This window comes from Drosophila busckii, chromosome 2L, assembly GCF_011750605.1.
Source record: "Drosophila busckii strain San Diego stock center, stock number 13000-0081.31 chromosome 2L, ASM1175060v1, whole genome shotgun sequence".
Classification (NCBI taxonomy): domain Eukaryota; kingdom Metazoa; phylum Arthropoda; class Insecta; order Diptera; family Drosophilidae; genus Drosophila; species Drosophila busckii.
In genome coordinates this window covers 11281068-11298799 of record NC_046604.1, presented here as the reverse complement: position 1 = coordinate 11298799, position 17732 = coordinate 11281068, and the positions used below count along the sequence as shown (strand labels likewise).

The following is a 17732-nucleotide window of genomic DNA, read 5'->3' as shown; positions in this document are numbered from 1 at the left end:
ATGTATATAGTTTAGTAAATATGTCAATAGGCTGCTCGCTGCTCACGCAATCGATACAAAAAGTGAAATTTTACAAATTTTGAAGGCAAACAAGAAAAAACATTTCAAATACAATGCACAAGTAGCTTTAGCGTAGATGAGTTTGCTATTTATGTGTTGACGACGCTCTAACGGTTTGACTTAAATATTTAGGTTTGATTTTCTATGCCAAGTTGCTGCTGCTGCTGCTGCTGCTGCTGTGCTGTGCCCAAATGAGTTTCTTTTTGCAATTATTTGATTTCATCTCGCACAGTTTGGCGCGCCCGTTTCTGGCTTGGCATTAAATTGGGCCCACAGTGCTGCGCCAGGCTTATTACCAAAGGCCCAAAATGCTAATACTAAATGTTGCCCATGCGACGCACTAATAGAAAGTGTAGCGAGTGTTGCATAAAATGCAGCAGCAGCAACATGAGCGGCAACAACAACTTTGGCGTTACATTGGTAGCTACATAAATGCCTGCTAATATTACTATGCAAATGAGCTTTGGCCAATGGCTGGGCGTTGACGCTAGCGCCACACGCGGCGTATGAGCAATGTGAATTATGCGCGACAGACTTTGGCACGCCCCCATATTGATGCTGTGCTCTGCTGCTGCTGCTGCTGCTGCGTTGCTGCTGACAGCGGTCTCCGGTGTCTGGGGCTGATTTTTCATATTACTCATACGCCAGCTAGGCCAGCGCCAGGCTAACGTCGCCGCCGCCGCCGCCGTCGGCAAATAACTCGATAAACGTTTGAAAATCCCAAATGATTGCGTTTTAATGCCGCGCATTATTTTACCAAGTAGATTATGCTGCGCCAGTGAGCCTGCAGAATTGTGAAATGCTCCGGGCGGATTACGCACGGGCGTTTGATTGTTATCGCCAATGTTGCCAGCATGGTTGCCTGCGAGAAATGAGAGAAAGTGGGAGAGAGTGTGAGTAGCAGAACATAACAATGTGGTGGTGGTGGTGGTGGTTGCTAAGCATGTGCAGCTGGGTGGGTAGCTAGGGTAATCAGTTTGCTTTCTCGCTTTCATTTATTTTGTGCGTTCGCTTAGCTTAACTTGTGGTCCAATAAATTGGCAACAGCATTTATTGATTTGCCTTAAGCTTGGCCTTAAAAATGCTCCAAATATTTATTAAAAACTGCTGCCAATTGCTGCTGTTGACATATACATACTATATATATATATTTTTTTTTTATTACTTTTGCTTCGCTTCGCTTTTTACAGCGTCATTTTGTGTCGCATTGGCAACGCTACGACAGCGATTACTTGACAATATTTCAACGTATGCGTTGCGTCTTTATACGACGCCAAACAGTCAATGCACCCCCAATGGACACACAGACAGTTCAGTTGCTGCTGTTGTTGTTGTTGCTGTCGCAGGTTGATTGAGTGCTGTCGCTTTAGTGTTGCTGCTTATACACTGCGTACTGTTTGTTGTTGCTGCTTTTGGTTTTTATGCACGTCATTGAACGCACTTTGTTGACCGCATGTCAATGTTTGATATATGACAAGTTACAGTGGTGCCAAAGAATCAAAATCAAATAGTAGAGCTAGCAGTTGATGAGGATTCTATTTGGAAGTTCATTGATGCAATAAGTTGCTGAGTTTATTAAATACGAAACTTACTTTATGTGTGAGTCGCAACTGCTTGATAAATAAATTGAAAAGATACAAAAAAGTTGCTTATTTTTAACAAAAATAAACTATAAGATACTGTGCTCTAACTATCGTGGCTAGATGATTGATTTCTTTCACTAAGACTAACACATTTAGTTTAAACTTATTTTGATTTGAAATAGATACTAGAGAAAGTCTTAATTATCTGTCTCTTAATAATCAGAATTTAAATATATGCTGTCTAGAATTTTATGAAATTATTTAGCACAGTTTACTTTAAGTTTGTTGTCTGCTTAAATGAATTCAAAATTGAGCTCTGATTGTGTAATCAACTTTCTTTGATTATCGTCTTACAGCTTTCTGGAAAATAAATGCTGGAAGGCTCTATTTGCAGTTATATAACTAATAATATAATATTAATAATAATAACTTATATACTGATCTATATATAATAATAATATATAATATTCTATATAATTTCAAGCTGAACAAATATAATACCGGCTATGCAAATCTAAATCGCTTGAGCCTCTAAATAAAATTTTGTTTATAAACATTTTAGTTTCTACTTGCACTGCAGCTAAATTTAAGCTGCTGCTTAAGCTTGCACCACTGTGCAGTGCGCAGTGTTGTTAATGTTATGACTGTGACTGTGTGTGTGTCTAGTAGCAACATATTTAGTTTGTGTGTATAGAGTAGGGCTATTAAATATGTTTTATCTGCTTTTAATCTTTTGGCATTCGGCTTTTCATCAGCCAAAGTCATAAATAACAGGCAAGTGGTATTTAAGCGCACAGTGCGTTGAATTGTGTGTCTGTGTGTGTGTGTGTGTGTCTGTGTCTGTGTAGACTCAGCTCTGTGGGCTTTGTGGTTTTTGGTTGGCAGTTGTTGCTGCGCTTTTATTTTTAGTAAAGTCAATGTCATAAATATAAAGTGATAAAGTGGCAAAATACTTCATAAAAAAGCAAAAACTCAAAAGGGCATTAGTGCGCGCAGGGACACACACACACACACACACACAAACACACACACATGGGCATAGCTTTCGCCTGTTTATTGCCTACTTTGCTCTATTTGCTTAAAGCCTCAGCCACACAAAACAAAGCAGGAACTTCTCATTGCCCTTTGATTGATGTCAATGGCATAAATTTTCCAAGCCTGCTCATGTGTGTGGTGCGTTGTGGGTGGGTGTGCCCCGCATTCCTAGACGCTTAGGATTGAGACTACCGTGATCGTTGAGAAAAAAGGTGTTCAAAGACGAGACAATTCAGACAATTTTGGATGATTATATTTTCATTTGAAGAGGCTCAAGGCGCAATAAATATTCTCAATACGCTTGGCTCTTTTCTTTTTTCGCTCAGGCAATTCGCAGCATATTGGTTTTTTGAATTTCGAGCTGCTGCTGCTGCTGAATGGTTTATTTGATATTTTTAATTTATATCGCAGCGACAAAACGTTGGGAAAAAATTTCAAGCCCGTCAAAACTGTCAATTGCGCAGAATCAATCATCAAAAAAGCCCATTTTGGTGGCAACACAACACAACAAACCAACGACCGCGGCGTACGTCTTCAATGCCGCGACGGGCCTTTAAATCAATAATTCACATCTTTATTCTTTTTTCGAAATAAAAATATGAGAATCTGTCTTCTGTTTGTTAAGCGCAGAGTCTTTTGTCTGGACCAAAAATCAATATGCATGGCTTTTGATTTATTTTTCATTTGCTGGCAAGGTAAAGTTAATTGTGACTAAGCACTCGGCAATGAACAAACAGTTTGTTATTTGGAATTTATTAAATTCGAATGTTCAGCATGCGCTTTAATAAATTTAAGTGCAGTAAGAAGTGAATTTAAGTTTAAATTAATAAAAAATAATGTTCACGCAATTTTAATAAAAAATATATAACAATTATCAAATAACTTTTAAAGGTCAATACCCTTTGCTGCACAATTTGTAAGAATTGTTACATTTTTAACCAAATTAAATTGTCTGCAAATTTTTTGCACATTTTTACATTGCAAATATATTTTTTAAAAAATTTTTCATTGACTGAAAAAAACATTTACAAGCTTTAATTAACTTAAATAGTTTGTGCTAAGCATGAAAATAAGTTATAATTTTATATTTTAAACTAAGCTCATAGTTTATTTATAAATTTATTTTACGAACTAAACAAGCTTAGCAATTTTATTGAGCAAGAAATTTGTAACTATATTTTTATTTATTTCCTATACTTTGATTTTTGTAAGTGTATTCAAATTGGAAAACTATGCAATGCAATTTCGCTGAGTGCAGCTATTTTGAAAAGAATTTACACTCGCCATTTGGCTTTTGGCCTGATGTGCACGACTGCGTCTGAAGGACGAGCAGGAGCAGGAGTCTGTAGTCCCAATGGGCGTTCACTTTGCTCGCTTTTGCGTTTAAGCTTTAAGTCTGCCGCATGCGGCGCAGGGTCGTTGGTCGTCCTTTTGGCAAAAAGGATTCAGTTCATTAGTGCAGCTGGTTGGGCGGCGGCATTTTACGGACGCGTGACTTAAATAATTGCATTTAAAATGCAATAAGGATTAACATTTTTGCACTGGCCCCGCAAGCGATTAACAGGACACAATATAAAAATAACGCCTGGCATGCTTATGGCTAATTTAGTGGCACAGGCGCTTTGGCATTTTATGTGCCGCATACAAATGTAGCTATCAAATGTTTCTATGTGTGTGTGTGTGTGTGTGTGCGCTTAGCTGTCAAATTGTGGGCGCGTATGCTGCCAATGTGACTGTCAATCAGCATTTAAGCTGCTACTTGTTGTTGCTTTCTCCTTGTTGTTGTTGCATTTCACGATTGATGGCATTTTTATTGCAGTCGATTTATTTGACTGAGCACACAGCCACAGCAACAACAAAAAAAGGAGCAACGCTCTCTCAGCTTTGGGTGCAAAGCATTTTACAGCAGCAACAAATGCTTTTAGCTCTCATGTCTGTCTGTCTGTCTGTCTGGCTGGCTTGCATTGCATTGCCAAATCGAAATAGAATAAAATACACATGCACATACATTTTACAGTTTGGCTAGTATGTGTCAGTTACCCCATCCCCCACCCACCCACTCTATGTAACTCGGTCAGCTTTTGCGGTCGGTTTGCTGCTGCTGCATTTCATCATTTTGCGCTTTTCTCTTCTCAACTGCTTTACACACATTTATTTGTTCAATTTTTATGCTTTATCAATTTGACACGCAGTTTTATGCATTTTAATTGAAATTGTATTCGTAGGCGGGGGGCGTGAAAATTAAATTGTCGTTGGTTGAGCAGCGACAATTTAAATGCTATGCATATCATAATAAGCAGTTATATTATTTTTATTGCTATCAACAGCAATGTGAATTAAGTACAAGAATTTAATAGTTTAAGCTATTAGTTACTATTTAGTTGCATTCTTTATGTACAATTAATGTATGATTTATTGATTTGATGCTTATGCTTGTTGCAATCTTAAAACTGTCTAAATAAAAATTGTAGTCTGGCTTATTTTTAGCTTTGATTTGTAACTTATCGAAATTTAATGAAAATCTGCAATGGCTGAGCTATAATTTAATGCTCTTACAGCATCTTCAAGGCTTGATTGAACAGAATTTTAAAAATAATAAGAAAAAAAACTGCAGCCTTAAGAGTTTTATTTAAATGTTTGGTTTTACATTAAGTAAAAGTCATATGCTGCATGTAATCTACAATTAGACAAATATTCTTCGTTTTATTAGTTACTTGTCCTATTTATTAAATTATGTTTTGAGTCTTGAATTTATTTTTGCTGACATTCTTCGAATATGAAAATTCGTTATAATAATTAAAATTAAATCTTATTGACTTTCTCATAATTAAAAATCGTAGTTGTAGCTACACTATTAAAACGACATGCAGTTTAAAAAGTTATAGACTAACTCTCATATGTAGCAATCGATATAAACTTCTGCTTTATATTTTATATTATTGTTGCTATAATTTTTCAGTTGGTATACAAAGCATTGATTTATGTATTCGACTTTTAGCCAGCATCATAATCAACTAATTATAAACGCCGAGGCAGCTCTTATTAAATATAATTTATTGTTTATGCTCGAGCTGTCGGTTGCAACAGCTCCCAGCCCAGCTGTCAAGCATTGTGAGCAGCACAATCTTATTTATGTTTATGGCACTTGGCGAATCCAAAAGCTGCCAAGCACGCTAAGCAAATGCAATGAATTTCGTTTCATATTGCAGCGCGACGTGGTGCAGAGAGAGAGAGAGAGAGAGAGAGAGAAGAAAACTTAATAAAAGCACAAATTTTAATTAATTTTTAACGTTTGCGCTAAACAACAACAACAACAACAACAAAAGGCGGCCAAGTATTTGCATTAACAGGCAACACGGCAATGGCAATGGGCCAGGCACTTGAAATGAATTCGTATACAAAATGCGAATCAAAAGAAAGTGCAACACGCTGAAGCTGAAGCGACGACCATAGCACAAATAAAAAAAGGTCACTCTAGAGAGAGAGAGAGCGAGAGAGTCGCTAGAACTTATAAGGAGATACTTACCTTGAGCACCGTCACGCCACTCCTCAACCCCGTAATCAGGCAAAGCGTTAGCCGAGTCAAATTTATTTCTATGACGTCTCTTGCCATCTTTTCAACGAATCGGTTTTTGTTCAGAGTAAGTTCAACAGAGTGAGAGAGATAGAGAGAGAGAGACAGTTAGAAAGAGCTAACGCTAGTTCTTGTTTATTTATATTTAAAACTTGCTGCTTTCAATTTTTTCAAGTTTTGCCATAATGTGAATGAAAAGTTTCTAGCCATGAATTGCTTTGAAATTATAAATGAAAATAATGATATGCCTTTAATGAAAACTTTACTAGGGTATGCAGCAACGACGCCATGTTATATTTATTTAATATTTGCATTTATTTGCATTTAATAGCTGTCTGAGCAGCAAAGCAAAAAACAAAGCGCAAGAAACTAAAACAAAGCAAACTGGGCATGCAAAGTGGCTTCATTTGATGGGCATGAGTTATGACAGGCAGGGGCGTGGTCAGTTGGGTGGGCGGCTGGCATATTGCCATACATTATTAGTAGCTTAGTTAGTTAGTCACCCCTCCCAGTCCAACCCCCACTGCAGTGCTATTGATGTTTGTGCATAAAAATTAAAAACTATTTGGTTTCACTTTTCGTTGCTTGCTACGGGGCTGAGTAGTGAGTGGGTGAGTTATGCGTCAAATGAATTCGTGTGCAATGCGAAAAGCTTAGAAGAAATTAGAGTTTATTTCGTAGCTTACCATAGCTGCGATTCAGCATGGCCATTTCGGATATTATGGCTGTTGTAGGCGTGGGCATTTCTGTAAAGAAAAAAGTGCATAAAAAAATATTTTTAAAATTCTTATAAATAGTTTAAGCTGCTTGACAGCTATGTGTGAAATTTAAATTCAGTATGCGCGACAGTGAAAACTGTGACAATAGCATTGCATAAAAAATTAAAAGGTTGGTACGCTACACACACACGACTGGCATATACACTTTGATTTTTAACAGAATGAAGCGACAGTTAGCCGACTCAGAGGAAAGCGTGACAAGCTCTTAGTAAAATGATTGCAGTATAGAATTAATATATAGACAGCTATAAGCTATGAGCTGCATATGTTATCTGTATAATAGTATCAATAAAAAAGCAATAGCTATTTGCTAATACTCAGAATTTTTTAACAAGCCTTAAGACAAAGCTAAATGTTTAGTTGATTAATTAGATTCCAATTGCTAAGGTGGCTAAAAGTATATAAATTCAATATAGTCAAGTTTGATATAAAAGCTAATGATATAAGAGCTAGAAATGGAGTTAACTTTAGCATTATGTATGATAATTTTTAAATATATTACTCTGATCTGATTTAAGCTGCGTCCAATTGAACGCTCCGCATTTTGTTTGAATCAACAACAAAAACAGAAATTATTTGACTACCAATCTCTGCTTGCGTCATTAATAAACCTTTGCGTTTAAATTTCATATAGCAAAGTGTATAATATACGATATATATTGCTAGTGTCACTCACCGTCAAGTTTAATGTTGCCATCGGTTTCGCCAAGCGAATTTTTTGCAACACAGCGATAGGTGCCAAAATCGTTGGGGCCAACGCCGCGAATTTTTAACTTCATGTATTTCGTATAACCGCTGACGGTTGATGTGGTCTCGTATTTATCGCCAGCTCGAGAAGTGTCTGTAAAAAAAGAAAAAAATAAAGCGCATTTAAATGTTGCACAGTTTGGTATAATTTACAGTCGAATTGACAGGCATAGGCAGCAAAAAAAAAAATCAATTAATTAATGTCAACTGCAATCGCTGGCTTGCTTTTTAACTAGTGAAGCGTGTAGTGCTTTCTATGGCGATTCAAACTAATTACAAGCAGACACCCTTGGCTACTCACACACATAGACACACACGCGTGTGTGTGTGTGTAATTAAAATTGGCGCAGTTCAATTCAAGGCGGGTGTCCCGTTGCTTGTTCTAGCGCCCCAACTAACTAAAACTTTTCTCATTAATCAGTGAAAATCTAAAAGAAAAACTTTTGTTCTGTCGGCTCCGCTTCGCTACTGCTGCGGCGGCTTTAATTTCGTTGCCTACTTTTCGGCGCCACATACACAACTACCAATCCTCACCCCCTCACTCCACCCCAACGCTCTTTGACTCAACTCTGTGTCTGGTAAGTAGCATTAAATATATAAACTTAATTTCACTTTGATTGTTTGGCGCAGCGTAAGGCGATATCGCATGTTACTCATACGCCACGTTGTACGTGTGTGACAAATGTCTTTGCTTCGCTGCCCTTGTCGAACAATAAGGCGAAGCAGCAGCAGCAGCAGCAGCAGCAGCAGCAGCGAAAAACAATTTTACTTGTGGCGTTTCACATGCATGCGAACTGCGGCTTCCCTTTTTGTTTTTTTTTTGCTTTTTTAATAGTCAGTCAGCTTTTGTGACGGGCCAGCAGCAGCAGCTTCGCAGATACTTTTTTCGCTTTGCCGTATTATATTATAAGCTTCGTCTGACACGCAAATATATAATTTGACTCGTAATCAGGCGACCTCGCCATATGCTTTATACTTAGCTTATGCTTTATTTACGACTCAAACTTTATGCGCTGCCATTAAATAAATAAAAAAAGAGAAGTTCGCAGTTGCATTGAAATTTCAATCTTATGTTTTAATTTCAGTTGCAGCCTGCTCCAGTCTTTGACTGTGATAAATCGCGACACAGTTGGAAACGAGGGCAGTACCACTAGTTTGGCAATTAAAGCAAATTCAATTGTTATTTCAGCCTGGCAACAACAACAATGTTGAGCGTATCGCTTAATATTTATTGCCCGCCAACAAACTTTTCGGCTGTCTATGTGCCATGCATCATTCGCTCACAGCTAAGCGACGACATACGTGCCCCACAGCTAGCCCCAGCCCTAACTGTAGCCCTAGCCTTGGTGCGTGCGTGCATATAAAATGTCGCTTAAAATACCGAGCATATAATAAAAGCTGGCAAAAGGGTTGAATCGAATAGCAGCTGTAGCTTAAGTCAGGCAAGCAAGCATTACGAATTGTGAAATAGATGAATGATTATAACTTCAAATATTATATTCTGTGCACAATAATATTTATATATATTTTTTAAATATAAATTGGTACTACTATTGCTTGATTTAAATTCATTGATTTACAATTTCAAGTAAGTTAATTTTTAATTAAATTTAAACGCTTTTTAACTAATTTGTGCTGCTTCATTTTATTTTAAATCACACTTGATTTTAAGTCATTAATTGACAATTTCAAGTAGGTAAGGTTAAACTTATTTTATATTAAAAATTGAAAAGAACATTATGTTTATGTTCAAAGACATTTCAATTGTTACATATTGTTTGTTTCAAGTAAATTAAATAAATAATTAAATTATGTTTATGGTTTAAAAAATAAAAATTGAAAAGAAATTCTTGTAGAGTAAATTATTTTTATCTCATATATAAATTGTTACTATATTGTTTGATTCAATTTCAAGTATTAATTGTAGCTCAACTTTTATGCTATAAAATATTGTAATCTCAATGTGTACACTCAACTTGCAACATTTTCCTAATAAAAAATATATGAAAAGCAGTTTTGATTTGCTATTACGTATACAATAAATTGAAGCTTTATAAAATTCATTTATAAAATTTCTGCCTTTTGTTAACTGCTTAACAACTTGATTGCCTACAGGATATATTGACGTCGCATTTTGCTTTGCCTGCTCAGCGTTTCCTTTTATGAGCAGCTCAGTTCATTAAATGCTGCCATAATTTGGCATACACGTCGTATGTCGTGTCTATGTGTCTTACTCTTTGCCAGCTCCGTATCGAACAAACAAAAATTTCACTTAAGCAAAAAAATATAATGTGAGGCGTCGTGTCTATATGTGTCGCAGTTGGATGAATCATGCCACAAACAAATATTTTGTTGCAGTTTATAATATATGAAACAAAATATTTGTAATTATTTTGCATTGCAATTTGCTGGCGTTGTGGGAATTATTTTGTTGTTGATCAATTTTGCAGTTACCGCAACAATTATTTTTATTGCTGCAAATTCAATTGTTGTGTTTTGTCAGTTATATTTTTTATTTATTAGTTGCAAATTTATGCTCATAATTAATTTAGCAAATGTTGCATAAACAAAATGCGCATATAAAATGAATGCGGTTAAGACCAAAACAAAGCTCTAGCTATATAACTAATCGATATGGCAGAGAACTAGTTTGCGACTATTTTAATACAACGCTAATCTCCTATTAATCCAACTGGACTAGTAAAAACCTAGGCTGAGTGAAATAAAGCAAGCCCTAGTCCTAGTCGGGCTGACTAAAAAGTTGGGCTGAAGTAAATGAAGAGAAATTTTATTGTAATTCGATTTCATATTATAGACAATATGTTTATTTTCCCGTTCACTGTTTATAGTCGACAATAAATAGGAAATAGAGCTACAATTAATCAAGTTTAATTATTGCTGACACAGGAATCGAAGCTACGACCAACGCCTTATGAAACTTTAAGGCAAGATTGAGATAAAAATGGCATCACATTGAGTCAAAGCCAAAAATTTTAGCTGTTTAAAGGGTTCGACCATGGGGACACTTTTCCTATTTATTTTTATTTATTTAGTGTCAACTATTAACAGTGGACGGTAAAAGAAAATATTGCAAATAAGTATTAAATATTAATTAAAATAAATACGTTGGCTATTCTTCAGTGAGAAACTTCCGCAGCTAAATTAAATGAACTTGTCTTATTTTAAATTTGTGTTCGAGCAGTTCAAGCAAAAACCGCAATGCAACTGGCAAATGTATAAAGCGTTGCAAGTCTTGCAATCCTTGCTGACTGCCTGGCTGGCTGGCAATTGTTTAAGCTTAACCCCAGGCTCAGGCATGTTATGTAATTAAAAGATTTTGTACTCGAGGCAGACGCAACGCAACGAAAAAGCCTCCACATTGTGATATTAACAGCTCAGGCGGCAGCAAGCAGCGCAAGCTTGTCATACGCTGCGTATGTGTAATGCGTAAAATGCGCATACGCAGCGAGTGACAGCGGCTTTTATTTTCGCGACATGCAAAGTGATTGTCTTACTTTTATTTTTTGTTTTTCGCTCTCTCAATTTATTTTGTGCGCTGAGTTTTAATTTTTTGCTGTCACGTTGCCGCTGCCTGGGCAAGTTGATTAAAGTGTAAGCTCATTTACAAACGCTTTGCAGCTGAAAGTCAATTTTCGCTCACCCGATATTATCATGTCGCCTCGCTCGGTGGTCCAGTAGTTAATCGATGCGGGATAGGCCTCTGTATGGCACTCGAGCATCACGTCTTGGCCCACATAGGCGCCTTCCAGTTGATTTGGTATCGATAGCATGGGCGGAACTGCAAACCAAAAAAATGTATTTTGAAAATTCAAAACTTTAAACTCTTTATCAATGGGCCAGTCAATGGATTTTACGTGAGTTTGCAAACTGTTTTTGGATTAAAATGCATTCGGCCATTAAAAGTGCCGCCTGTAAGCGTCAGATTGCGCCTCAGTGTGCATGTAAATAGCTTTTCCCTATATGTGTGTGTGTGTGTGTGTGTAACTCTGGCAGTAACAACAAAAGCTGTGATGGCAACGCTGCGTTTGGGGCACAAAATAACACCTGCTGACAAATAAACAAACAAAACGCCCACAAACAAGGCGAACACACACACGCACACATAGACGCACACATAGACGCACACACAGACATTGGTATTGGTAAATTAATTTAACGTGACTGCAGCTTTGGCCGAAATTCAACCAAGTGCGTGTGGCACAGCGCGTTACGCCCCAAGGATTCAGTTTGTGTGCGTGTGTGTGTGTGCGTGTGTTGAGAACACGCCGCGGTTATTGCCCCCGAAAAGTTTGGGGCAACAAACGCTTGTGCCACGCTTGATTGCACTCACGGCAGATTTGCCATCGACTCAATGTGTTTGCTCGCCGGAGTCTGCGCCGCTTTGGATTTGTGTATTTTACGCATTTGACAACGTGCAACGTGCCAGCCGTTGCAAGCAATGTTGCATAAAAGTTATATATACTAGTAGCAAGTGGAATTTACAGGTTTTGTCAGCTGTAAACTTGTTATGCCATTGTTGATGCTTTGATGGCTGTAAGCCGCTGCCTGAGTGAAGTTCGGAATTGCAGCTGCAAGTTGTTGCAGCTTTTGTTGCTGCTGCACAAATAATTGAGGCGCAAATGTTATAGAGTAAAAGCATAGCTTTAAAATGCTTAATTTTTAATTTTTTTTATAAAATTATAAAATTCCAATTTATTCAGATGTGTATTTAATGTATTTAATGCTGTTAAATTTGTTTGATGCTACCTATGTGGTAACTTTACCTAATTATATTTAACTAAATTATACTAAACTATACTATAATAATACTAAAATACTAATAATAAAATAATACTATAATAGTATATGAGAATAACTAGGTTATAAGTTGACAAGTCTTGGGGGTGTTGCCTAAAATTCTTAATAATTGTTAAGATCATTCATTTACGTTTATAAATAAAATAAAATAATGCAGCGCTGTTGGCCACAAAAATTGCAAATTGCTAAGTAGTTAGTTTTTTATAAAGTTGTTCATAGCCATATAAAAAAAATTAGCAGTCAGCGATCGCTTCACATGCGCTCAGCTTGAGCTACGGTGAACAACTGAACTCACTTCCATAATACAATAATTTTATTGCATCATGCTTCCATCAAGTTGTCGCTTAGCTAAGGTCGCTGCTCTTATCGCTTGGGCAGAGCTGCTGAGTGTGTGAAAAAGTGAGAGAGCTAACTAAAGCGCGCTCTTCAGCTTGTCCATATATTTCAAATATTTTGCATTTTAAAATTTTAAATTAAAATAAATGTAAATTAAATTAAAACAATTTTATTGCAAGCAAGCTCATAATTTTAATTTTTAAATGCAAGTTAAACTAAATAACTTAAGCAATTCTTCATTAGCAATTGTTCAACATTCAATATTATAAAACATTTGAATTACTTCTAATAAACTTAATTAAGCCCGCATTACAATTATTAGCTTATTCAGTAAGCCACAAAATTATTGCAATTAACTTTCAAACTACTTAAACTTTTAGTGAGTAATCATTGTAGTCCATTATACAATGCCTAATCATTATATTAAGGCTATTAATGAAAGTTAATATTAGTTTTATCAAGTAGCCAAATATGTTTAAACTGGAAAGTTTCTCTAGCTACAGTTTTTATTTCTGTAAAATTCAAATCTTAGCAGCATCATAGAACTTATTATTACATAAATTTTATTGCTTTAGTTAAGGCAACTAAGAGTTACTATCAAATCTGTGCCCACTTGAAGCTGCTTTGGCAGCTCAGCCCAGTCCAAGCTTTGCAGCTTGCGCCATCAATTTAACATTAATTCAATTCGAAACTTACACTGCACACGCAACTGGACGCGCTTGCTTATGGAGGGCGGCACCCCATTGGAGGCGACGCATAGATAGGCGGCCATATGTAGACGACTCACTTTGGTTATGTGCAACAGCTCGCCATCGACCACATTGACTAAACGCAGCAGAAGAGAGAGAGAGAGAGAGAGAGAGAGAGGGAGAGCACAAAGGTTAATTAGCTTATGTCTATTGTATGCGCATTGTGGGCAGAGCACTGAGCACTCCGTACCATGTTCGCCGCCAATGAGCATCTCCTCGCCGTCCTCGCGGCGCCACATGACGTAGGGCTCGGGATAGCCGCGTGCCTTGCACATCAGCGATACGTTCTGACCCTCACGGACGACCATGTCGTTGCTGGTCATGCCCTCGACAATCATCGGCGGCACTGTCAAGTTCACAAAACGAGAAAGCAACAGAGACACACACACACACACACACACAAGTTAATGGCGGTTAAGTTTGAAAGTCAAACAGCAGTTGATACACTTACCCACTACTTGGAGATAGCCTTTGCGAGAGCGCATGGGATCCTGCAAAAAATACATAAATTATTTATTTATTTTAATTGTAGTCTAGAATTAAATTCTATGGTATAGCCAAAGCAACAAAGGGCTTCAGGCTATACACAAATTATATTTGTAGCTTTCATTTAATTTATAATATATTTTTAATTGATGCTGTTCAGACTGTAAACTGAACAGCGCTAACTTTAAATCGCTTTCAAAATGCAGTAAATAAATAAATGAAAATAAATAAGTGCATTAAATTAAAAAATATAATTTTATTTGTTAGGTATTTATCAGTTATAAGTTACTTATGTATGGTCACACCTTTTGCATTTAACATATACATAACATTTCATGATTAACATATGTCACTACTGTAAACTAAAACATAAGACCGAGAACAAATTAAAAAATTTAATGCATATATAGTATTTAATATTTATAGCAGCTCCACAGTTTAGCTAAACATCGATAGATTGATAACTTAACATAACTTAACTTAGCGCTTACTTTAGAGCGATGTAGATCAACAAATAAATGAATATAAATATTTAACAAATATTTGCTGCATATTTCGTAAATAGCATAAATTAAACGCACTTTATATATTATTAAATTACATTAACATGCTGTAATGACTTGTTGCCAATTGTTAAGCAAATATTATTTTTCAACTTAAATGCAGCTTGCAGTAAAATATTTTTAAATGCATCAATTTTATGCCAAACTGTATTAAAATTACACTCAATTGCATGCATTTAAATATTGAATAAATTGCTTTTTTGCAACTTGTTATGCGTATACTTAATTTTGTAATTTTTGCACTCACCGTATTCACTTGACACATATACCAGCCACGATCGGTTTCCTCCACTTCTTTAATATGCAAATACCACTGTAAGCAAATCCAATTTATATTTAGCCTCAGCTCGCTTTTAACTTTTAACGCCGCTGCCACTTACCGAGCGATGGTCGTTGTAGGTCAAGCTGATGCGATTATTTTGCGAAATTACATTGTGATGAATCGAGAGTATGGTCTGAGTATCGACGCGCACCCAGGCCACCTTGTAGCCCTTGAGATTCTCCACCACGCAGGCGAGCAGCGCGTCGCGGCCAATCGACACTGTCACATTGGCAATGGGCTCGGCGAAGCGCGGCATGTCCGCATCTAAAAGTAAAGAGCAAGAGGCGAAATTCATTTGCTTAAGAGCCGAGACGAGAGTTGAGTGTGTGTGTGTGTTGTGTGGCAAGCTTTTGAGTCCTTCAAGCTATTCAGTTGCATTCATTTTTTTTCTTTGACTGCACACACTGCACACATTGCGCATACGTTGCGTTGGTCGCTGCGGTTGAGCAAAAGCGCAGTGAGAAAAAAATAAGCTATATTAATTACCTTCATGTGTCGTTTGCTGTGAGTCCACGCGCGTGTGTTTGCCTGCAAAAAAGTATAAAATTATATAAAAATTATTAAATTTAATTAAATTTGCTGCTTAACGAATCAAGTCGTATACGTAATATGACACGCGACTAATTTAGACACTTTAGACAAGCAAATAAGGTGATGATATTAATTTAAAAAATAAATAAATAAAAATTGTATAAGCAAGTTTTAGTAGCTAACTTGCCATAGGAATATTATTTAATATTCTATGGCTTTATAGCCTCGATGCATAAATTCTCAATTAAAAGATTAAGTGAGAATTTTATATTGGATGATTTAATATTCGCCATAACTAATTCCATATTAAATATTTTTTATAAAATTATTTTCTTAATAAATGTAACTGTTTCAATTAATTTAGTTTTAATTTTTGCATTCTAATTCCATATTAAATATTTCTTATAAAATTATTTTCTTTTAAAAGTAACTGCTTGAATTAATTTTGTTTTAATTTTTACATTTTTACATTTGCAGCTACCACTTGATAACGCAAACACCCCTTTTGCCGCTTGCTTAAATTTCCAAAGTGTATAAAAATTAATTAGCGTCAAACTTGAACAAACGAACTTTGGACTAGCGCCAAGCTTTTGCTTTTTGCCCTGCAATGACATTTAGCACTTTTAGTGCTTTCTTCATTTCATGACAAAAAATGCACTTTAATTGTTTTTTTTTTTGTTAGCTGACTGTTATTGGATTTACAAATGTGCTGGAAATTCGAGTTGCTTGCAAATTTTTCGATTGATGCAAAGCGCTTAGCCCGATTTCAACAGCTTGCGTATTGAATTACGCTTTGCGGACTTTTGCTAGCTGATCCTGTTGCCAACGCCGCTTAAAAGTTGCCCATGCACTTTATACTTTCAACTGCCAACACAAAAACTCTCTGCCCCCAACTTCGAAGCTCCTTTTGCTGTTTATGGGTTTTTGCAACGTTTTGCTTTAGCTTTTTACATTTTGTGTTCTGCCGATTTTGTTGTTGTTGTTGTGTTTTCTTTTATTTTTGCAAAGGGATGCACGAAAAGTGTTCAACACGATTTTCACTGTTGATTTACGTTTTAGCACGTTTTGCAGCTCTCAGTTGACGGCTCTGAGAGCTGCGGGGCCAGCAGCATCCGCTTATTTCAATTTCACCTGTCACTGCTGCATTTGCAGCTTTTAAAAAGTTGATTTTTTTTTTTGCTTCGCTCTTTCAGGGGTGCGCTGCATTTTAATGAGCATTTTTCACTGTCTCTGTGATTCCATTTTAGCGCACACACTTTGCTATGACGACAGCTTAAATACCAAGTTGTCACTTTACAAATCAAAGCCGTACACTTAACTGGAAGCGCAGGAACTTGGCACAGTTAGAGAGCTGAGCTTGCAAGACAAGCAAATATTAGCTTCTATATATTTATATATATAAGTGCTTGCAGTCCATGGTAATATTGATTGATATTTTTGTATTTATTGATAATAAACTGTACTGTAAATTATTCACATTGAAAACAATATGCAAAAAATAAAAACAGAATTTTCATCAAACTAAACTGAATTAGAATAAGACATACAAATGTTTCAAGCTGACGCTATAATAAGTTAGCATAACTACTAATTAACTAAAAGCATTGTAACTATTTTTAACAATTCATCAAATCGGTAACAAAAGATTGAGCTTTATTTATATATAAATATTAGTTGCATTAAATAATTGAATGTCTTTGCTTTCCAATAATGTTTTAAATATTTTGTAAACAAATATTTCTATGTATAGCTAAGCAGTTTTTGCTTTGATTTGACAAAAGCATAAATCAAGCTACTTATGACTATATAGTGCTATTAAAAGTTGAGTATATAGTTAAGCTGCTTTTATTTCAATATTTTAGTATTTTTAAATAATTATTTGTAGCACGATGCGCAGCGTATGGGACAAACTTAAATTGATTAACATAATAATATTTTAATTTAAAGTCAACATATTTTGCTTTAGAATTTTATTTATATATATATATATATATATATATATTTTTTTTTGGCTGTTGTTTATTTAATTTACTTGCCTTGTTTTCGATTTAACAAAGCGTAGCAAAGCGCAAAGTTTATTGAGCTGAACTTTGATAAATTAATTTGTGTGTATGACACTAAACAAATGTTGCATTCAACGCTTACTTGC

At 35.9% G+C, this 17732-nt stretch overlaps 1 protein-coding gene across 1 annotated transcript in view; it reads right to left on the bottom strand.

Moving 5' to 3' along the window:
- Positions 1-377: 377 nt before the first annotated feature.
- The window catches only part of LOC108608388 (Down syndrome cell adhesion molecule-like protein 1 homolog), a 54214-nt gene continuing 36859 nt past the window's right edge, over positions 378-17732 (bottom strand). The window contains exons 2-12 of the mRNA XM_033294926.1: positions 15539-15580; positions 15111-15316; positions 14978-15043; positions 14133-14172; positions 13872-14027; positions 13629-13757; positions 11440-11577; positions 7708-7872; positions 6939-6998; positions 6205-6291; positions 378-922 (exon numbers count right to left, since the gene is read on the bottom strand). Of these exons, the coding sequence (XP_033150817.1) occupies positions 378-922; positions 6205-6291; positions 6939-6998; positions 7708-7872; positions 11440-11577; positions 13629-13757; positions 13872-14027; positions 14133-14172; positions 14978-15043; positions 15111-15316; positions 15539-15580 (1634 nt within the window). The remainder of the gene's footprint in view (positions 923-6204; positions 6292-6938; positions 6999-7707; positions 7873-11439; positions 11578-13628; positions 13758-13871; positions 14028-14132; positions 14173-14977; positions 15044-15110; positions 15317-15538; positions 15581-17732) is intronic.